Source organism: Pan paniscus, chromosome 15 (assembly GCF_029289425.2).
Source record: "Pan paniscus chromosome 15, NHGRI_mPanPan1-v2.0_pri, whole genome shotgun sequence".
In the NCBI taxonomy this organism is placed as follows: Eukaryota; Metazoa; Chordata; class Mammalia; order Primates; family Hominidae; genus Pan; species Pan paniscus.
Genome location: NC_073264.2, coordinates 82,782,898 through 82,806,654, shown reverse-complemented (window position 1 = coordinate 82,806,654; position 23,757 = coordinate 82,782,898). Strand labels below are relative to the sequence as shown.

The 23,757-nt window shown below is 41.3% G+C and overlaps 1 protein-coding gene across 3 annotated transcripts in view; it reads right to left on the bottom strand.

The window, feature by feature from the left end:
* Positions 1-23,757, bottom strand: part of LOC129393842 (uncharacterized) — a 1,009,906-nt gene that overhangs the window by 937,815 nt on the left and 48,334 nt on the right. For 2 of the 3 annotated variants that reach the window (XM_055097920.1, XM_055097919.1), the window contains exon 1: positions 14,844-15,331. The exons of the other annotated variant lie outside the window; for it this stretch is intronic. In XM_055097920.1, the coding sequence (XP_054953895.1) occupies positions 14,844-15,113 (270 nt within the window). In that variant the 5' untranslated portion in view covers positions 15,114-15,331. Of the gene's footprint in view, positions 1-14,843; positions 15,332-23,757 lie in introns of those variants that run through there. 3 annotated transcript variants of the gene reach the window in all.

Below are 23,757 nucleotides of genomic sequence, written 5' to 3'. Positions count from 1 at the left end.
CTGGCCATCCAGTAGCCCAAGGCACTCACTCCATGATGAAGTGAGGTTGACTTAGGACAAGAAGCAATGATGCCCCCATCCAATAAAAACTACAGGCAAAATTGAAACAAACTGAATGTAATTTTTGGTTTTGAGTTGTTTTTTTGGCAAGAACTTTCAAATTTAATATTTTTGCCCAGATGTGTAAGTGGAGAAGCCAGTTAAGGCACAGTTCCTTCCCTGTTTCATCCCAAATGGAAGTCCTGGTATCCTAGGACTTGCAACTGGTTTAATACCAACATAAAAGCTGGGAGACCTTTGTTAAGATTTACCACCAGCCAGCCGGGCGCAGTGGCTCACGCCTGTAATCCCAGCACTTTGCGAGGCTGAGGCGGGCGGATCACGAGGTCAAGAGATCGAGACCATCTTGGCTAACACGGTGAAACCCTGTCTCTACTAAAAATACAAAAAAAAAAATTGGCCGGGCGTGGTGGCAGGCACCTGTAGTCCCAGCTACTTAGGAGGCTGAGGCAAGAGAATGGCGTGAACCCAGGAGGCGGAGCTTGCAGTGAGCCGAGATCGCGCCACTGCACTCCAGCCTGGGAGACAGAGCGAGACTCCATCTAAAAAAAAAAAAAAAGATTTGCCACCAGCCACATACCAAAATATTTTACCACTTCTCAACTGCTTGCAGTATCACAGCAAAAAGGAGAAAATAATAGAAAACGAATTCCCTGCTACCATGATCATCACATTCAAAGACAGACACATTCATTCTGGGGGTTTCCATAATGCATTCTTGCTGCTCAGCATTTTGAGGGTCCCTGGAATTCTGCATTAAAAAGTCAGGTGAATATGAATCTAGAAATTGCATAATCTTACTAGAATGTAAACTCTAAGAAGGCACGAAGCAGTTCTGTATTTTCCTACCAAATTTTCAAACCTAGACATATCAGATGCTCAACAAATGTGTCTAACTTGTGAATGATCAACTAAGGAAAGTGTGAAGGTAAAATGTACCAAAGCAAAAAGTCTTCATGTTATCCCTTGGACCTCTATTTAGTGGATAACCCGCAGTATGTCCAAGGGAGGGCTGTAACACTGCTCAATTCTGAAGCATAGTAAGGAAGAAATCTAATCAGGGCCACTAGAATTCTGAACTAATAATGCTCAGAAAGCTCCCTTGATTCTGATTAAAGTCACCCTGAACATATGGAAATTAATAGCCACAAAACCCTGATACTGAATAGGAAACAAGATAACCTGGCCCCTACAACTTCTTTGGGCATTGTCAGTTAAGGATGCTTTGGGCTGTAAGCAGTGAACTACCAAACCAAGATTGGCTTAAACAATGGATTTTTTTTTTTCCTCACATGACAAGAAATCTGGAGGTAGGTGGTCCAGGTTTGGGGACACTGTTTCAGTGCATTGTAAAAGACAGAGTCTTTTCTATCCTTCTGCAAGACTATTATTCACATATTGATTCTTCATCTCTAGGTTTTTAGCCTCATGCTTTCAAGATGAAAGCTTAGCTCCAATCATAAAATCCTTGTACAACACTGCATGGCCAAAAACAAAAAAATAGGACCATCCTCATTACCATTTTTTGTCTTACCAGGGAGCAAAACCCTTCCCAAATTACCACAACAGATTTTCTTATATGCATCATTGCCTAGAAAGACTTCTCATGTGCATTCCTAAAGCAATCATTAGCAAAAGGAATTGGATTATGCTGCCAGCCCTAGAAAAAACATAATTTATCCTCTGAGGTTGGGCAGTAGCTTATCTTCCATGGGAGAAAATAAAAGGTAAGGTTTTAAAAACAATAAAAGTTGGAGTGGGAATCGAGGTTAGATAGGCAACTATGAGTGACTGTCTACATACTGAATTACTTTTTAGAACCTTGTGTGGCCTGGAATCTTGGTTGATCTTCTCCCTGAAAGATTCCCATCTCCCTTATTCTCACATTTGTGCTTGAGATAGGCCGAGTGAGTCTCATGCTCTCAGTGTAACCAAGGAGCCTAATGTACACACTAAGGAATTAAAAAGTAGTCATATATGTAATGAATATAATTTTATGTATGTGTATGTATACATACATGTACATGTATGTGGAAATGTGTGTTTATATATATGCAAGTGTATAGATATTTACACACACACACACACACACACACATGCACAGGTTTACATTAACATCTGTTGCCATGGCTGAACTTTGAAAATTACACTGAACCCTCTAATAGAAGTGGCTTCCCTTGTTATGTACTTACTCAACTATGTGACGGACCATGTGATGGCTTCAGTCTATTTATCCAGGGATTTCCCATCAATCAGCACCACTAAAAATAATTACAATTTTATTTAAATAAACCCAAAACTAACAAAGGATGGAATTAAATCCAATTCTGGCTTCCTCTCCTTTCATTTGCAAAGAGCTGTTTCCGCTGGTATCCAACACCCTGGAAGCTCTCATTTGGTCTGAAAGTCATTAGACTATAGCTATCAGCTAATGAGGCAGTAAGTGTTTGGAAGCAGCCTGAACTACTTCAGCGTATCCAAGTTAAAATAAGGCAAATTAGTAGTAAAACTCAAATTGGTTTAAACTATGAAGTGAGTGTGAAAACTATTCCCCTGAAAAGTGGTATTGGGTCAAATTGCTGCACTGGGACATTGCAGATGATTTCAACTTGCAGAAGAAAAATGTTACTTTTAATGAATTTTATTCTTTAGAAGGCAGTATATCTTAACTATTCTGGAAATCCAAAGGTTTTATTCATGGAAGAAAATATACCTAGAGAGGTAAGAATATATGGTTTCCTCATGAAGGAGACAAAATTTATTATCCAAACTGGACCAGAATTCTGGGGAGTGAAGGTAATTACACTAAAATAACAGGTGTAAACCAGGGTCATCCTTAGTATCTAATGCCTTTAGGAAGAGTGCCAAAAAATGATGGGTGAGAAGGCTCTCTATCCCCAATACTCATGAAAATCTAGAAGTCTGCTTTTTCAGCCCATTTTGAAGGGAAGAAAAGGAATTAAGTTTACTTAATTACTTACATGTGGCACTGAGATCAAAGAAAATTAAACCTCCTCCACTTTCCCCTCTCCAACCCTCATAAAGTCCAATTCTTAAGCAAATGATGAATGAATATTAACAGAAATATGAAAGAAATAATATAAAATCCAACTTCACATGCAAGAGTTAGAGGACTCAAACTCATGGCTCATTAGCTGAATTTGGCCCACAGATGTGTTTTGTTTCACTTCAGAGATGTTCTCTTAAATTAGAGTTATTTTCCAATATAGAAGGATTAGAATATTTCACTTACATATTTGCATTTCTAGCTTCTCTTGAAAAACAAGATCTGACATCAATGGGTCTACATGATTGTGCATGGCAACAGTTGGTGGAGCTGAACAGTTGCTATCCCCTTGTCTTAAATTGACTTTGAGATGGGAGTTGCATGCAAAAGGTTGATTGGTGGTTGCTCCTAAGAGATACATTGTGAGAAATTGGGGAGAAAAAGAATTTAGCAGAGGGAAAAGCCGGCCTGAAATGCACTTGCCTTTTAGGCCTCAGGCAATCTTATGGGGAGCCCTGGAATGGAGATGAGCTTTGGGGATTGTCCCACAATGAGACACAGGAGCCAGTTCTCTGTAATCCTTCATCTGTCAGTCTTTGGCCACAAGCCACCCCAGGGATGAGACATAACCTCGGGTGAGGTACTTCCCTGTGGCTTAAGGCAATGCTCAGTGAGGAATGAACCTGTGAACCACTAACAGCCAATATTTCCAGGAGCTGGAGACTGGGTATATTACCCCTGTGGAGGGAGATTTGAGGAGGGTACCACATTGTGAACCATATTCCCTAAAACTAAGCTTGACCTCTCCAATTCACCAAGCCCCTAACCCACCCACTTGACTCATTTCCTGGGACCATAGGTATTAGTGTTTGCAACCTCATCTGTACATGGATCTACCACTGTTTCTCATCCTGACAAATATTTCTACATTTCTACAAACTCTACTCACTCCATCGTTAGAAACGAGATGTCTCCAAGCCTCTCCCACTGTTGCTCACTCTTTGACCTTTTTAAATTAGCGCTAAACCTCAATCTTCAATGTCACTTAGCCCCTTAAATGATCAACTTCATTTGGTTTTGTTATTCTTAAATTTCTCCATCCATTAATTAGGCCTCTGACTCCGGGCGCAGTGGCTCATGCCTGTAATCCTAGCACTTTGGGAGGCCAAGGCGGGTGGATCACGAGGTCAGGAGATCAAGACCATCCTGGCTAACATGGTGAAACCCCGTCTCTACTAAAAATACAAAAAAAATTAGCCGGGCGTGGTGGTGGGCGCCTGTAGTCCCAGCTACTACTCGGGAGGCTGAGGCAGGAGAATGGCATGAACCCGGGAGGCGGAGCTTGCAGTGAGCCCAGATTGCACCACTGCACTCCGGCCTGGGAGAGAGCGAGACTCTGTCTCAAAAAAAAATAAAATAAAAGTAGGCCTCTGACTCCATGCAACATGACCCCAACTAAATGATAAAGACCTTTCAGACCAAATTAGAGATTCCACCTCTCACCCTCACCCACCTGAGAGGGAAGGAAACAGATGATTTCCAGGTACCTAAAAGCAGATTTCTTCAGTGTTCCAGGCATTTGTTTGCTCCAGTGCATAGGTATATGGAGTATGTTATCTATTGCTAAATAACAAATTACTCCAAATTTCAACAGCATGAAACAACAGTCATTTACTATCTCACAGTTTATGTGTATTAGGAATCCAGGCACAGCTTACCTGAGTGCTTCTCCCTCAAGATCTCCTACAAGGCTGCATTCAAGGTGTCAGTCAGGGCTGCATTCTCATCTGAAGACTCAACAGATGGATAATCCATTTTTAAGATCACTTGTGTGATTACTGGCAAGATTCAGTTCCTCACAAGCTGTTAAATTGAGGATCTCAATTTCTTGCAGGCTGTTGATCAGGGTCTTTCTTCAGTTTCTTGCCAGAGGGCAGCTAAAAACATGGCAACTGACTTCCATCTCACTGAGCAATAAGAGTGAGCCAGAGAGAGCTAGCAGGACAGGAATTACGGGTTTTCTCATAGCCTAATCTCAAAAGTGGCATCCTTAAACTTTTACATTATTCCAGTCACTGGAATCAAGTGACGAGGTCCATCACACAGTTATAGGGAAAGGGGTTAGACAAGGTTATGAATTCCAGGATGCAGGGATCACTGGGAATTATCTCAGAGGCTGCCTACCACATGGATCCTAACCAGAAGTTTGTAGCCTAGTTAGAGAGAGAAAAACTGACAGACACATATGTTAAATGCTGAATAACCATGTGTATGTTAATAATAAAACTAGAATATATATGAATGCCCAGTGAGAGGTAATGGCAATTGGTTCTACTTTAGAAGTTCAGATAAAGAACTCACTGTGAGCTGGAGTCATCAGGGAAGGCTGCATGGAGGTGATGTGCCCGGAGGTGAGCCTTTTGGATGGGTGATTATGGACATAGGGCCCCATAACTAGAAAGACATTAATCAGAGATCCTCCAATGGTACAGGGAAAATTTGCTATACAAATGTGACAGAGACACGTGGTATATGGCTGAATACCAAAAGTTGGTTTAGGTATGCTCTAATTGCAACCCTCTTCTTGATACATAGCCTGTTAAGATTCCTTTAGATTCCTCTCTATGCAAAGGATTAAAGAATAATGCAGAGAAAATATTAGGATGGGAAGAGGATAGAGAAAATGGAAAGAGAATGATTTTCAAGGCTGTAGATTTTATGCATAAGCACTATAACTTCAGAGCAGAGAATCTCTAGGTTTATCTCCAAACTGACATGACCTGAACCTGTCAAAACTATAAATAAGAATGATTAACTTGTATTGAGAGCTTGCTATGAGCCAAACATTATGATAAGTACTTTCCATCTCACTTTGGAAGTGAGCAACAGCAAATGAACAATCGGTCTGCTCCCCATTCTTCTCATTCTGCCCCTTCTCCCCATTTCTTTTTTTTCTTTCCATCCAGGCCAGAGGCTCTTTCTTCCCTCAATCATTAAACTTAGTCTCAAGAGAGTCCGGGCTCTAGTCGCTCGCACCTCAGTGTGTTCTTAAAGTCACACCTAAGGTGCTTTCATTATGAAACTTGTTACTGACTGCTAAGTGAAAGATATTTTTCCTATAAAAGACATTTCAGGCATCAGTGGGCACATAGGAGCCGTATTTGGCATGTAGAGGATCAAGGGAGTGGTATTTCAGTCCCTGAAATGAAACCATATGGGGAGTTGCTTACCCATCATGCTGGCCTTGGACTTGACCCATGTAATGGGTATTTGCTTAATAAATAGGGTCTTTCAGTCATATACCCATTGACCTCTTGATCTGGTCCAAAGGGGACACTGTTTTCCATTCACTAATGAGGTAGATTTTGGCTTCTTCCTGCCTATTAGAAATGTGTGATATTTTGTTTCTCTTCAAACCCTTAAAACCTGTGAGAACAAAGTTGTTACAAACTCCTGCTGGTAAGTAGTGAAGACAATCTGAGCCATTAGAGAAAAAAATGTTTTTCCTCCTCCCAGGGAAGCTGGTGAGGATCATATAACAAGCCAACTGGAGGCCATGTTACGGCTGCAACCACTGCCACCCTCTCTGCCTGGTTTTAGCTGTGAGGTGTGCAGGCTTGACCCGGGGTTGACAGCAACTTTTCAAAACCAAACCCCCACTTTTCCTCATTAGGAAAGAGAAGCCTACTCATCTGTGTCCCTACTAGAGGAGTCTAGTATGTGGCTTTTCTTTTTGAAATGGGTTTTTTCTAGAAGCAGTTGAAAAAGACTCTACCGCCAAGTGTGGTGGCTCACACCTGTAATCCCAGCACTTTGGGAGGCCAAGGTGGGTGGATCACCTGAGGTCAGGAGTTTGAGACCAGACTGGCCAACATGGTGAAACTCCATCTGTACTAAAAATACAAAAATTAGCTCGGTGTGGTGGCAGTTGCCTGTAATCCCAACTACTCGGGAGGCTGAGGCAGGAGAATCGCTTGAACTCGGGAATGGGAGGTTGCAGTGAGCCAAGATGGCACCATTGCACTCCAGCCTGGGCAACAAGAACAAAACTCCGTCTCAAAAAAAAAAAAAAAAAAAAGTCTACTAGAAGAGTCTAGTATGTAGTTCTTCTATTTAAAATAGGTTTTTTCTAGAAGGTGTTGAAAATGAAACAAAAATGTCTACTTTTATCTATAGTCATCTTCAGGGCTCTACTTTTGTCCATCTCACTACCTTCAACAATCTATGGTGAGCAAGGGAATTTATACATTAAACATTTGCTGTTGAAGCTTTTTATTTTATTGCATTCCTTTCTAAAGCTGTGTATGCAACTTACAGAAAATTGAGAGGCATTTTTAAAATAGAGAACCTGTCTAACCACAAATCTGTTCCCTTATGGGCACTCCCGATTGCACTCAACTTCAGTGGATAAGAGTTGCTATTCTTATCCTAGGTCCTTAAAATTCTGCAAAACTCAAGTAATAAGTCTTGGTCTCTAGTTTGGCCGGAGAAACTACCATGGTCTGCTCAGCTCCCAAAATGTTATTTTAATTTGATTGTGCATTTCTAAGATAGGTAATTTAAAGATGTTTAACTCCAGCCTGTATAGAACGCTAAGCAGGGAAATTACATTGTTGCGTCTTGTGGGGTGAGTCAAACCATTTTGCAGTCTAGCACTTTGGATTAATTCCTCTCTGTTAGTCCTTAGTTCTCCTTGTCAAAATGGTTCCAAAAGCCTTGACATGCACATTCACACCCATACACACACACACACACACACACGCATCCACGCTATCCTTTATCACGAATAGTCTTCACCTTGGCTTATCTAACATTTTCTGGGCTTCCACCCAAGAAAAAAAGTCTTACTCCACTTTTAACAGCAGGACTTCTTCACACCTCTGCAGAAACTAAACATCACACAGTTTATGGTATGAGCTTAAAAAAAAAAAATCCTTCTGTTTTCCTTACTAACAGGAAAGAAAGGTCAATTTAAATATTGAGAGGGAAAATTACTTCTGGCAGCCAGGCAAAGTAAAAGGAGTTAGTACTTGCTTAGTACCTACTATGTGCTAGATACATCTTTTTTTCTCATTTCAAAGAAATCTCCATGGTGTGTGTGTGTGTGTGTGTGTGTGTGTGTGTGTGTTTGTGTGTGTGTCTGTGATGGCCTGCATGGGATCACACACCAGCAATTTTTTTCCTTAGAGCAACATTGATATACGCACCCATTGCACCTCATTGCCTCATTAGGTGGGAAGAATAAGTTCAACATGTTATTGTGACAGAAACGGTGAAGAAACATTGTAGAATTTTCCAGAATAAAAGATTTGTAACCACATTTTAACCAGAAAAAAAAGGAACTAACAGTACTCTAGTATTCTTTCTCATGTTAATAATAAAATAATGAAATCTTCTTTCAGAAGTTCTCATTTCTGTTTTCTATTTAGCATAAATCAGAGTTCTGCCATGGGAAATTAGACTGTGGACTAAGAAGGGTAAATTGGTGAGAGAATCGGGTGTCTATAATCTCCTGCAATTATTGTAAGACACAACACAAAGCAATTATTTATAATCCAAGAAAAAAATCTAAGAGATATTATAATAAGGCATGATTCTTTTTCTAATTTCTATATTTATAAAGCATAATATACAGTCAGACATTGCTTTAAGCTTGCCAAAAATATTTGTGTTTACTCCTGAGATAGACACTAGTATTTTATTCCCCATGTTATAAGTGAGGGAACTGGCCAGGCGCGGTGGCTCACGCCTGTAATCCCAGCACTTTGGAAGGCTGAGGCAGGTGGATCACGAGGTCAGGAGTTCAAGACCAGGCTGGCCAAGATGGTGAAGCCCTGTCTCTACTAAAAATACAAAAATTAGCCAGGTTTGGTAGTGGGCGTCTGTAATCTCAGCTACTCAGGAGGCTGAGGCAGAGAATTGCTCAAACCCAGGAGGTGGAGATTGCAGTGAGCCAAGATCACGCCACTGCTCTCCAGCCTGGGCAACAGAGCAAGGCTCCGTCTCAAAAAATAAAAATAAAAAATAATAAGTGAGGAAACTGAGAACAAAGAGATCAAGTAAATTGTCCACTGTCTCACAGCTGCTAATTATCTGAACTGGGTTTAGAACTGGACACTGAAGCTGAGGAACTCATACCACCAACCACTGTGTAATCTATTTCACAGCTTCTATCCAGAGATCATTGTAAAATATGGAGCAGATCAATCACAAGCCTTTTATATATTGAGTTCATAAGACTCTAGATGTATATGTTTGTATGACTGAATATGAGATCATGGACAGAAGCAGAGACCTGAAAACCAGGACCACTGGCCAGGTGCTTGAGCTATTAAGTCTGACAGTTCTGAAAACAAAGGTCCAGAGTGAGGACTCCTCCCTCCCACCATGAAATTAACAAAGCATCATGTCAAGCCACAGAGAGCCCAAATTGAGAACATGTTTGCTGTTCTGGTTTTCATGCTTCATGAAAATTATGAGCTTAAATAAAGCTTAGAAGGAAGTTAAGGGAATTAGTGATCTCATATCTGAAGATAATAAGCAAGGAAGATTCCCCCAGCCTAGAGAGGTGGAGGCAGGAAAATCAAACTCAATACTATTTGGGTTAACACATCAGAACAAGTAAATCAAGATTCTACTTCCCCAGGACTACTAGTTTGCTTAGTGTGTTGACTCAGGGAATGACATAATCTGAAAACACAGCCAAATTTTTTTTGAAAACAAGTCTTACAAGAAGAGTTAAATTCATAAGTGACACATTAATGGTGAGTTACAAGAAACTAGTGTGCATGAAAAATATTGTTTCTATCGCTCACTTTGCTCTATCCTTTGTGATTCTCGAGTAAAAGTGTCTGGGATTTTATGGCTCCGTTCACTATCTCATTCAGAATCTCCGTCACCCCATCAGATCCTGTACTAGACTATACGCATCTTGAGGACACAGACTACATCGCTGACATCTTGTAGTCCTCTTAGCATATTCTTTCATATATACACTGAGTGTGTAGACATATTCATTTAAAGATGGAATGAGAATCCAAACCCCATCGGATTCCACATACAGGAACGCTCATTTTATTTTTGACTCACCTACTAATTTATATGCCCATAAGTCTACAATATAATATTTCTCCTAAAGTGAAGATTCTCTTACTTCCTACAAAATTTATCTAACTCTTGCTTTTCCAGAGCATTAAACACTTGGTAGATTATCCACAAGTACATGAACATGGAAGGTTTGAAATTTTTAAAGTCGTATAGAAATATGGAGCAGAATTTAAACCCAGGTCGGCCTAATTCTAAAACTACTGCTTTGTAAGTTTCGCCATACTGCCTCTCTTAGAGTCCTCACTATACTAGACCTACATCAAGGCCCAAGCTATGCCTTTTACTTTTCATCAACCTGTCTACTCCATTTCTACCACCTTCCTAGGAGCACCAATAAAGTACTTCGTACTTCTCTGCAGGAGGATGAAGAGGGGATGTAAAAAAGCTAGAACGATCAGTTTATAATGCTACTTGTGCAGAAGAGTTAACGTAGCCAACTGTATGTGTAGCGACTGCTATCGTGAGAAAAGATTTTTTGCAAGGTTGGCTCTTGACTAGCAACTGGGAACTTGCATTTGGGGAGGGTTACCACTATTCCCAGAATTGGTAAGAATGGTTCGATGTGCCTAAACTATTCGTGCATACAATATGGTTTGTACTGGATACGTGTGTTTCTTCTGGAGGCTGGCATTCCAGTACATGCTAGCGTGAACCCAGAAAATCTGAGACAGGTCTCAACTAATTTAGAAAGCTTATTTTACCAAGGTTGAGGACACACCCGTGACACAGCCTCAGGAAGGACATGTGCCCAAGGTGGTCGAGCACAGATTGGTTTTATACATTTTAGGGAGACATGAGACATCAATCAATATATGTAAGAAGTACATTAGTTCCATCCAGAAAGGCAAGGAAAACTCAAAGCAATCCCTACCCCCACCCCACCCACCCCACCCCGCAGGGGGCTTCCAGGTCACAGGTAGGCAAGAGACAAATGGTTGCATTCTTGGCCAGGCGCGGTGGTTCACGCCTGTAATCCCAGCACTTTGGGAGGCCGAGGCGGGTGGATCACCTGAGGTCAGGAGTTCGAGACCAGCCTGGCCAACGTGGTGAAACCCCATCTCTACTAAAAATACAAAAATTAGCCGGGCATGGCCTGTAATCTCAGCTATTCAGGAGGCTGAGGCAGGAGAATCACTTGAACCTGAGAAGCAGAGGTTGCAGTGAGCTGAGATCGCACCACTTCACTCCAGCCTGGACAAAAGAGCAAAACTCGGTCTCAAAAGAAAGAAAAAAAAAGGTTGCATTATTTTGAGTTACTGGTAAGTCTTTCCAAAGGAGGCAATCAGCATATGCATCTATCTCTGTGAGCAAAGGGATGACTTTGAATAGAACAGGAGGCAGATTTTGTCCTGAGCAGTTCCCAGCTTGAAGGGGCCCAAGATATTTTCCTTTCACACTAGGCAGAGGGTGCCTACATGACCAACCTTCCATAAAAAACCTTGAGCACTGAGTTTCTAATAAGCTTCACCATTAGACTATTAATTCACATGTGTTGTCACAACTCTCTGCTGGGGGGATTAAGCACAAGCTGTGTGACTCCCCTGGGAGAGGCTTGCACCTGCTTTCCTTCAGACTTCATTCCCTGTGCCTTTTCTCTTTGCTGACTCTGCTTTGTATGTTTTCACTATAATCGATCTCCATGACTGACATGATCCCCATGCTGAGTCCTGTGAGTCCTCCTAGGAAATTATGGAAACTGGGAGTGTTCTTAGGGGACCCCAACACACGCCATCATCGCAACTTTGCTGAAAACTTTCTTAGGGAAAGAGAGGACTGAGGAATAAATTGAAATTTGGAGTCCAGGGATTCCTAGGTATGAGCTGCCCCCTTTCCAAGGGCTATTCCGGAACGCTACTGCCCACACTATGCTCTTAAAGGTTATTTGGAGGAAAAAATATATTATCCTCAAAAACATTATATATTTTCTTATCTATAGAATACAGTTTTGCTGGCACTCCAAAATGGCCAGAAAGCATGATTATAGAGAAGCCTCCAGGACCTGTCCTTAAGGACACTGGCAATGTGAATGCTCTAAAAACAGCCTCGGAATGTTTACAAACCCTAGGATCCTTTGGGATGGAAAACCTCTCTATAAACAGAAGGTGATTTGCCTGTGCTTTGTTCTCAAAATAAACATGCCTTTGATGAAAATAGACCTTTCTGGCAAAAAACAAAATCAGGAAAGTTTCCTTTTTCTCTACCTCCTATGATTAAAATAAGCACGTATCTGGATTTGTGCTTCTAAGGACAACAGAAGACATATGGGGCCATCACCAAGATATCAATCACCGGAGTATCTCCTTAGGAGCAAGGCAGGGCAATGAACGACTGCTTTCAAGAATGCTGGGGAGAATAAAACTATCTTTGCAAGAAATAGAAAATTCCAGGAACGTTTTCCATGCAAATATTAAGTCAGAAGAAGCAAACAGATTTTTTTAAGTTTATAATCTGAGTTCAATTTTCTTGATGAGCGCTGTTGAGTTCGTTGTTTTGTGGAGGCTTTTTCTTAATCGTTTTTCTGCAATGCAATAAGGTTTGCATGGATTTTATCCAAACCAGGCTAGGGAACTAGGGCTTTCTGCATCTATTGCCAGATTAGCTCCTTGCCTAATAAATGAGTTTCATGAATCTTGACTTAGGCAATTTACTCCAGAGAATTTCCTGCTGTCAGTTTCTCTGGAGTGGAGAGATTTGAGTTGGGGGAGAAGGAAGAGAGTGGGGGGCTGGGTTTATTACTCCCAATATGCTCTGTGCTGTTGTGCCTGGCTGTACATATGCCTGGGACTCACACCATATGGCCCAGAGGCTGCCAGTGGCCCGCTTAGCAGCTGTCTCCAGCATATTTTGACATAAAAGCCATTATATTTTTGGCTGGCTAATTGCTTTTTATTAAACAATTGTTGGGAGTTGGATGATAACTTTTATGAATTTAAAATGAAAGCCTCGCTGAGAACTTCTGAAAGCAAACAGTGCTTAGTCCACCTGGGAAAATTTGAAAGGGCTGGCCTTCCATCTGCCAAATAGAACTCATACCAGGCTTAGCAACTGAGAAGCAGAGGGTGACAGTTTCCATTTTCATAGTACAGGGTTCTCCTAAAAGACTCTGGGAGAGGACAAACAAAATGTTACTCTCTGTAAGGTCTGTTGGGGGAAATGCAATAAACGAAATCTTGTCCCAACCCAGAAATTATCTCCACAAAGGTAGCAGAGAAAGAAAACAGTTTTATTAGGAATAGGCATTAAACCACAATGTGATGCGTGTCACAGGCAATCCACGAAGAAATTACAAAAACAGAAAGAAATCCAACGCGACTCATCACATACATGTTTTCAAGATGAACAATAACTAGTCCTCAAGGAAGACGACTGCTGATCCCAAATACAGTCCATCCAAACTATACTTGGTAATTGGGGTAAATTTCTTGGTAATTGGGGTGCTGGACTCTGTTAGCTAATTGATTTCAACCAAAAGTCGGGGATAAGGAGGTCTTTATGACAGGAAGTAGTTTTACCATCTGGAGCAAGGTAGCCGTGAAGTTAGGCTCCAATAACTCCAGAGAAACAGGGAGATAAGGGCACTATCTCTCTTGATGTTACATTTCAAAGAGATGGCCCCCAGATCCTTGAGAAAAACATTCCCAGGTCCTAAAGCTGACAAAAGACTTTTTCTAAAAAGATGTATTTCAAAAAGATAGAGAAAGTACCTACATTTACCAGTTTTTTAAGGTAAATGTTCTTACAAAAGGAAGGGGCGGGAAATCTCTTGTTTTCAATAGGAGAAGTTAAGCCTTTTGTTTTTCATTCTGTTTTTTTGTTTGTTTTACTACAGGTCTTATTTTCCAATGATCTGTGTTAGGGCTTCCCTAGGGACTTAGGCACTTCCTCAGATTCCCAAATCACTGAAGGTAAAATTAAGTGCAATGAACTATTTAGTTAATTGTTATATCTAAGTTCTTCTTAAGAAAAAAAAAAAAAAGAAAGGAGACAAGGAGGGGTAAGATAAAAGAGAAAAATATACAAAGGAAATACCAGCAGTTCACAGATTTGTTTCAAGTTATTTAGCAGTTATTAAATGGATCTCTATTGTGGAAAAGAGATTTGATTTTAAAAAAGGAAAATTGAAGAAGTAAAGGTTTTGTCTCCATTAATTTTATCCTATTCCCAGGCTATTCACAGATCTTTCCTGTCACTCTGTCTGAAATGCCCCAAATGTTGGTCACAGGGGGAAGCAGGAAAGAGGGTTTAAAAAGACTTCGCAGCAATTTGTCACCAACCCAAGAAAAACTCTTCAAACTGTTGTAGGTCCTTTGGGCTCATCACTCCAGACATGCTGGACTCTCTACTCCCAGCAGACACCAAGTCATCTCTTTTTAGGACTTCCCACCTGGCCCCTTCTACACAAAACACTTTTGTCACTAGCTCCACTCCCATCTCCAACTCGTCCCCTAGTTAACTCCCTCTTGTCCTTCATGTCTTAGTTTCAAAGCCATTTCCTCTGAAGTCCCACAGGTAGGTGCCCCTCTCACATGCTTCCATGGTTCCTCATGCAGCCCCTCTGTAGCACATCACACCTGCATTCACAGGTAAGGCACATTCAAGTGCAACTAGGGGTCAGGCAGTAACACAAACAAGTGAGCCTGTGAGGGTCTGAGACCACAGCAGTACTTACCCCCATGTAAAGGTGAAAGGTGACAACGTGCTGGCAGCCCTTGCAGCCCTCACTCGCTCTTGGCACCTCCTCAGCCTTGGCGCCCACTCTGGCCGCGCTTGAGGAGCCCCTCAGCCCGCCGCTGCACTGTGGAAGCCCCTTCCTGGGATGGCTGAGGCCAGAGCCGGCTCCCTCAGCCTGCAGGGAGGTGTGGAGGGAGAGGCATGGGCGGGAACCGGGGCTTCGTGGGGCACTTGGAGGCCAGTTAGGGTTCTGCGTGGGCGTGGGCATGGGCTTGGCAGGCCCCACCCTCTGAGCGGCCGGGGGCTTAGCACCTGGGCCAGCAGCTGTGGAGGGTGCGCCGGGTCCCCCAGCAGTGCTGGCTCATGGGTGCTGTGCTAGATTTCTCCCCAGGCCTTAGCTGCCTCCCTGCAGGGCAGTGCTGGGGACCTGCAGCCCGCCATGCCTGAGCCTCCCCCACTCCCCCACCGTGGGCTCCTGCACAGCCTGAGCCTCCCCGAGGAGCACCGCCCCCTGCTCCACAGCGCCCAGTCCCAGTCTAGATCAGGGTTTGTAAATGCACCAATCAGCACCCTGTGTCTAGCTCAAGGTTTGTAAATGCACCAATCAGCACTCTGTGTCTAGCTGAGCTGGTGGGGACTTGGAGAATCTTTATGTCTAGCTGAGGGATTGTAAGTACGCCAATCAGCACTCTGTATCTAGCTCAAGGTTTGTAAGTGCACCCACCAGCACCTTGTGTCTAGCTCAAGGTTTGTAAATGCACCAATCAGTGCTCTGTGTCTAGCTAATCTAGTGGGGACTTGGAGAACTTTTGTGTCTGGCTCAGGGATTGTAAATGCACCAATCAGCACCCTGTCAAAACGGACCAATCAGCTCTCTATAAAACAGACCAATCAGCTCTCTGTAAAATGGGCCAATCACCAGGATGTGGGTTGGGCCAGATAAGGGAATAAAAGCAGGCTGCCCAAACCAGCAGTGGCAACCTGCTCGGGTCCCCTTCCACACTGTGGAAGCTTTATTCTTTAGCTCTTTGCAATATATCTTGCTACTGCTCACTCTTTGGGTCCACACTGCCTTTGTGAGCTGTAACACTCACCGCAAAGGTCTGCAGTTTCACTCCTGAAGCCAGTGAGGCCACGAAACCACCGAGAGGAACAAACAACTCCAGATGCGCCGCCTTAAGAGCTGTAACGCTCACCGCGAAGGTCTGCGGCTTCACTCCTGAGCCAACAAGATCACGAACCCACCAGAAGGAAGAAACTCCGAACACATCCGAACATCAAAAAGAACAAACTCCAGACACACTGCCTTTAAGAACTGTAACACTCACCACGAGGGTCCGTGGCTTCATTCTTGAAGTCAGTGAGACCAAGAACCCACCAATTCTGGACACAAAGGCATTCAACTCACTTTCTTCTCAACATGCACTAGCTAACCACACATTGATAAACATATCTGCTGGCCAAATTCGACTAAGTGGTTGTGGAGCTCTGGCAAAGGAGAGAGAAGGCAAATGCTAAATCATGTAGCAAGAGTTAAGGGGTGGACTTCGCTGGGGGAACTTGCAAGCTGAGGCTTATCAAGAAGAAGTCTATGATCTCATCATCCATTAGAATGCATGCAGAGGAGGGTGTTTATGGACTCAAAAGGTGTCTATTTGGAAAGGGACACTGCCCTTCTGCTATTTTACCTTCCCATAGTGCAAGCCTGAGAACCACCTTATCAGGAGGAGAACAAAGGACATAGGTCCCAGGCAGTCTGAGAGGAGTACCAGGTCTGCAGAGAGTCGTCTGAGAGTGCCAGCTGCCAACACCAGGCAACCTTGGGCAAAATTCAACAAACAGTTGTGATTGTGTGCTGTGCCTTCCACTGGGAAGAAAAAAAGCTCTTGCAAGCACTATGAATTTCCAGAGTCATTAATGAGACAATCTTTCTCATCTCTCCTCCAGAGTGGGCCACCAGGTCACAGCCCTGATTGTTGGATCTATCATTTCTGTCTTTTTACATAGTTATATTCTTGGAGCCTGAGTGCCTGGCATGTAGTAGGAGCTAAAAACATATTTGTTGAATAAATAATCATCTTTATAAGACAAACAAGTATCCTAGTTGCCTGGGACTGCAACCTAGATACCCTGAAAAATTGTCCTGTGAAAATCATAACAGGATACAGGGAGGAAATAATCTATTGTGAGCTGGCTGTTATGACTCTCTCCAGCCCTCCTCCTTTTAGTCAAGCCTCCTTTACTCTCCAGGGCTTTGCTCTACCTCATTAATGTTAATATCTTATCTAACCTTTCCTTGGCTCTCTGCAGTGATGGGACTTCTATTCCACTGTCTAATCTCTCTTACTCTTCATATTTCAAAATGTCCACCCTAAACTTTTCCTCTTTTTAGCTTCAGGCCATTTCATGCCTCTTCTGAGACTTAATCATCTTTCCGTTTGCGTGGTTTTGCTGAGAGAAGTGGACTGAAAAATGCAGAAGGATTTTAGGAAATAAGGGAAAAATCCTGTATCAGGCCCATTCTTACAGGCAGTAAAAGATTCGTTCATCACTTATCCCCGCTTTCCACTGGGAGTTGAGGTCCTCCTGGTGGAGAATTTGATGTCAAGCCACGGGCAGGGGAATGAATAGATCTGTCTGCCAGCCTGAACGCAGAATAAAATGAGAGTGCAGCACCTGCGATTTCTTCTGAGTTCCCACACTGCTTGCAAGAGGCCCGTAGTTTTCTATCAAGGTCACTGTCTCTGCAGATCAATAAGCAAAGGAGATCTCAGATTTTAAGGGCCCTTTTTGGTAGCGCCAAGACCACAGGGAAGCATAAGGAGGTGAGAGAGTTAAGAGCTCAGTTCACAGGTATTTAGATCTCAAATGTTTCTAGACATAATACGACAGCCTTTAGCTTCCTCAGACAGCACCTGTATGCAGGCTATTTAAGTCTGAGAAAAAAACATAAAACAAACCATCAAAACAGGACCATGACCATTACAGCAACCCAGGTGCCACCATTACCGAGCAGTTTGAGGCACCCAGAAGCATCAGACAGTGGGGCTGAGTAGGAAAAGCAATCAGATGTGAAGATTTCAGTCAGGGAACAACTTTGGATTGCTCACTCTCTGATTAAGTGCTCAAAAAATGGAGTTCTAACTTTAATTCCATCCCTCATTCTGAGTCATGATTGCACTGTAAAATATCCTTATCAAACATGAGGGGGGAAATTAATAAGCTCAAGGAATGACTGAGATTACTTCAGCAAAAGAAAGAAGGCAAGAAAATAATGTCTCCGATGTAACTATTCAGGTCAGGGCAAGAGTTGGAGAGCAGATAGTAACATCCTTAATGATACTCAAAATGTGTAGCCTCAAGTAGAGAGGACCAGGCTAGCAAGAAGCAATAGAAGCAACAGAGCAGAGAGAACCAATACAATCAAAAAATAAACAGTTGCTCTCATTTTTATCTAAAAAGTCCATGTCAATAATCTTGATAAACTGTGAACAAATCATGGGCATGCACTTACAACTGTGTTTACTCTTATTTTTCTCTTTCCCAAAAGAACACTAAAGGTTGCACTTTGAGCTCACCTTCAAGAAATGCAACATGAAAAGGCAATTTCAGAACAGCAGGGCATGGCTTCTGACATCTGATAGACAGCCTAAACACATTTCATCTTATCAGCTCCTCTCACTCTCCCTCCCCTCCTTTTTCATTATTCCCCAGTGCAGCCATCTTTTGCTTTTCCTCAAATCCCTGACTCCCACCTCACTCATGGAAGATTTTAAAAGAAAAACATGTTTTTTATTAAAGTCATATACAAAGCATCCCTGGGTCCTTCGCCCTCTGGCAAGTGTACATATTGGTTTGCTTCGTTTAGGAAAAGAAATCAGTGTTGTATTTTCTTCCACATCTGGACGTCAAAATAGTTAAACTGGGTATCTTCCTCTCAGTTGATGGCACTTACACAAAGCCATTCCAATCAGCGTGGCCGGTTTTTATTCTTTGGGTTCTGTGAATTAAAAGAGTTTCAGGCCGGGGGCAGTGGCTCACACCTGTAATCCCAGCACTTTGGGAGGCTGAGTCGGGCGGATTACGAGGTCAGGAGTTCGAGACCAGCCTGGCCAATATGGCGAAACCCCGTCTCTACTAAAAATACAAAAATTAGCCGGATGTGGTGGCACACGCCTGTAGTCCCAGCTACTCAGGAGGCAGAGACAGGAGAATCGCTTGAACCTGGAAGGCAGAGGTTGCTGTGAGCCAAGATCGCGCCACTGCACTCCAGCCTGGGTGACAGAGCGAGACTACAACTCAAAAAAAAAAAAAAAAGTTTCAAAATTGTATTGCCAGAATATGATCTAGATCTATAGAAACATATTTTGATATAAACAAAACTCAACTAGGTCGAGAAAAGAAAAAGAAATCTACGACCAAGAAGCTCCAAAGAGGAGTAACGTAGGGAAATAATGAAATTATCCAAGTAATTCAGTACAGCCAGCAAACTGGAGGGGATGAGATGGAAAGTAATGTTTCATGACTTACCTGATTTAGCTACACATATCAATCAAATTCAAGGGGGGCGAAGAGAGTGATAAAGCCATTATCAAATTAATAAACAATGCCTAGAGATATATATATTTTCCTATTCTCCCCTCCAGCTAAGGGTTACTTTATTTAATTGATCCCTGTCATCATGACCATATGACAGCAAAGTAGAGCAATATTTTATTGTGTGATAAAAATAGATAGTGTGCTATTGTTGACCACTTTGTTCCCAGAGATGACAGGTAGACAGAGGAAGCATATAGCACAAATGGTAAGAGCATAGGTTTTGGAGTCAGATCACTGAGACTCAAATCTCAGCTCTGCCATTTGCTGGGCTGATAAGTACGCCTCTCCAAGCCTGAGTTCCCCATGTTTAAGACTGGGTGACAACAGTTCCTACCACATAAAGTGTGGTAAAAATTAAATAATAAGTTAAACCGTGACAGCTGCTTGCAGAGCTCCTGGTGTACAGACATGCAAATACAGACGTCCCCACTCAGGGTCTGCCAGCTGCTATTATTACCATTATTAGCACTTCTAAGTCTAAAAGTCTTGATGGGAATAACGTATCAAGGGCAAATTGAATAAACAAATTATCAGCATGAGAGCAGATATGTCTACCTATACAGAGTTTACACATTTACTAAAGGTGAATAGCATTTTTCAGACTTGAGGCATGGGTATGTATAAACTTCTTTTTCCTCCATAAATTGATTGAACAAAGAATTTCTAACATCTACTTTGTGTACAGAAACAGATCATTTTAGCCACATCATGAGGTAATGAGCTATTTGCTGCATAAATGAATTTTCTGAATGTGAAAAGGTGAAACTTTTAATAGAGAGCCAGAGATAGAAATAGAGATTAGGAGAGAGGGATAGAAAGGGGGTTGGGGGAGTATTAATGGAAATCATTTTTTAAGGCAATAAGTACTCACTTGGGTTTTAAAATGTAACCTTTCCTGAAAGACATGTCACTGATATCAACATGGGCTATTGCTCCACGCTGGCTCCTATTTTCCCTAAATAGAAATGTTCTCACTGCACAGTGGAGTGTAGTATGAAGAACTCTCTGCCTCTGCACAGAGCGGCCTCTAGCTGCTATCCTTTTCAAATTCCTCTTTCAACATGTGGTTCTGTGTCTCCCCAGCTTCTTACTCTCATTTGCTTGTTTGTTTGTTTGGGCAGTGTTTATCAAATATAGTGTGTCAGGGATTGTGCAGAGAACGCAAAGATAAATAGGACACTATTAACTGCCCTAAAGGAGACTGCAACATAAAAGAATATATAAATGTTGATTATTATCTCTTACTCTACATAACATGTGTGTTTCTTTTACATTTCTTCCCCCACCACCCAAACTTCTGTCTTTCTTCCTTCTGCTGAAGGCAAAGAAACCAATTAGCCAAGCTGGTTGAAATTATGTTTTTAATGGAAGCAAGCGGGTTCTGAGTCAGAGGTTCTCCTTTTAGTAAAACGCATGAAATTTATTTTTAATAACCTTGATGCATCTAGTTCAACTGTTTGGAAGCAATTTGTTTTACTTTATTATTTTCTGTAGTGTTCCAAACAGATGAGGTTGTCAGAGTAATTACCTCTGGATAAGTGAGGAATTGGTATATTATAGTAAATAAAAGCCTATGCGGTTAGTCTACACTTCCAAACGTGTCTGTATCATAAAGCCTGAATATTAAGTGATATTTGTGGTATTTCTGCAATAGTTTTGGCAATGAAGGCTGTCCTTCAAATTCTCATTTTAAAAATTGGTATCTAACTTTAGAGCACTCATTTATCTCAGATCACACAGACATATTTTTAATATTAGGATTAGGGAGGAAATATTACTTTAAACAATAAATATGTCATATAATTCATCACCTCTAAGAGGTTGCATAGCCTGCACATATAAATAAGATTAAAAATGACCTAAGGAGAGACGGCAAGATGTCAGCATGCCTATGCTTTTGAGTCTTTCCAAAACAAACATGAGAAACAAAACAATCAAAAAATATATAGATGGTGTAACTAGAATGGCAAACAAACAAAAAACCCACAGATAATATTTTTAAAGGCCTTTTTTCTCTTCATTTTTAAACTCTTTAAAAGATAGGTGTTTAAAGCAAACGTAGTGACAGTAAATTGTGGGGCTTATAATATATGTAGAAGTAAAATATATAATAACAATAGCACAAAGGACAAAAGGGAAAAACTAGAATGAAGTGGCATAATATTGTTTGAGGGCAGACTGTAGTAAGTCAAAGACATGTATTGTAAAGCCTAGGGCAATCACTAAAAACTAAAACAAAAAGGTATGCCAAAAAGCCAATAGTGGAAATGAAGTAGAATCACAAAAAATAAACAGTTAATCCATCAAAGACACTGTAGGGGTAAGGGGAAACTTCCTATGATCCTCTAGAGGTTCACTGAAAATTCCTGACAAAAGGCAGATTAATAGGAGAAAAGGCATACAATTTTTTTATTATAGTTTTACATGACATGGTAACTTTCAAAATGAAGACCGAAAGATACAGGGGAAATAAATATCCATTTTTATGCTTATGGTCAACAAAGTATGGACAGCCATGTAGAAATATGAGTGGACAAAAATGGTGTCTTTTTTTTTTTTTTTTGAGATGGAGTTTCACTCTTATTGCCCAGGCTGGAGTGCAATGGCACAATCTCGGCTCACCACAACCTCTGCTTCCTGGGTTCAAGTGATTCTCCTGCCTCAGCCTCCCGAGTAGCTGGGATTACAGGCATGCACCACCACGCCCAGCTAATTTTTGTATTTTTTAGTAGAGACAGGGTTTCTCCATATTGGTCAGGTCTCGAACTCCCAACCTCAGGTGATCCGCCCACCTCGGCTTCCCAAAGTGTTGGGATTACAGGCGTGGGCCACCATGCTCGGCTTATGATGGAATGTCTTAATGCTGACAAACAGTGGGGAAACCCAGCAAGGCCCGTCTGTTCAGATTCTTCTTGGCCTCTCTGTGCAGCATGTGGTAGGACCCTCTCTGGAATGGGGGCTCTTATGACCTACACTCAAACAAGGTAGGTCAGATAATTCCTTTATGGCCAGTTTTTACATAGAAAGGCAGGGAGAAAGTTATAGGGTAATATTTTTAGGTTGTACAGCTGTCTTTGGAAAAAGGGGTTTGGTTTCTATGACATGCCTTGGGGAACAGGGATTCTAGTTTCTATGACATTAGCCTTTAAGGAAAATGAGAGGCCAGAGATAGAAGAGTAAAGGAAGGTCAGAGAAAAACTTTCACTTCTGAAGCTGCTTCTTTGGGCTTCATTTGGGGCTATTGTTTTCTGAGCTCCCACAACCAGAAAAGAGGTCAAAGGGAACAGAGAACAATGGGACAAATAGAATACAAACAGCAAGATATTAGATTTAAGCCAGACCATATTGATAAAAAGTCTAAGAAAATCAAGATCCAATTTTTTACTATATATAAGAAATTAAATATACAGATATAGATAGTTTAAAGGTAAGCATATGAAAAGATATACCATGCAAGTACTCAATAAAAGCTGGTATGGCCATATTAATATCAGACAAAACAGACTCTAGAACAAACAATATATAGATTTAAAGAATGGCATTTCATGATAATGGAAAGAAAACATAAGAATCCTAAATGCATATTCACCAAATAACAGAGTTTTTAAATATATGGAAAAAAAACTTTACAGAATTGAAAAGAGATAGAGACAAATGATTATACTGGACAATGCTCTGCTCTCTGAGATTGATGAAAGAAGAAGAAAAAAAAAACCAAAACCACACACATACATAGGCACACACACACAGGCAGACACACACACACACAAACACATACACACACACACGGTTATATAGAATACTATGCAAAAACTTAACCTAATTGCCATTTATAGAAACACAACCCCAAAATAGCAATGTAGACTTTTGTTTCAAATTCATATGAGACAGTCATCATAAGAGACTCTAATTGGGCCATAAAACAGGTCTCAAATAAATTACAAGATTAAAATCATATAGAGAAGGTTCTCTGGCTCCAATAGAATGGAAGCAAATTCAATAACAAGATATCTGGAAAATTTCCAAATATTTGGAACTTAAGCAATGTACTTCTAAATAACCCAAGAGTGAAAGAAGAAATCACAAGGGAAATTGCACTACCTATTTAGAACCAAATGAAAATAAAAATACATCAAAATTTGAAAGATGCAGCTAAAACAGTTCTTAGAGGAAAACTTAGGGTCTGAGATACTTATATTAGAAAAGATACATAATCTAAAACATGATCCAAATGGTAACCACAGGAAACTAGAAAAGCAAATTAAATCCAAAGTACGCAAAGTAAGGAAATAATAAAGATAATAGAAGTCAAT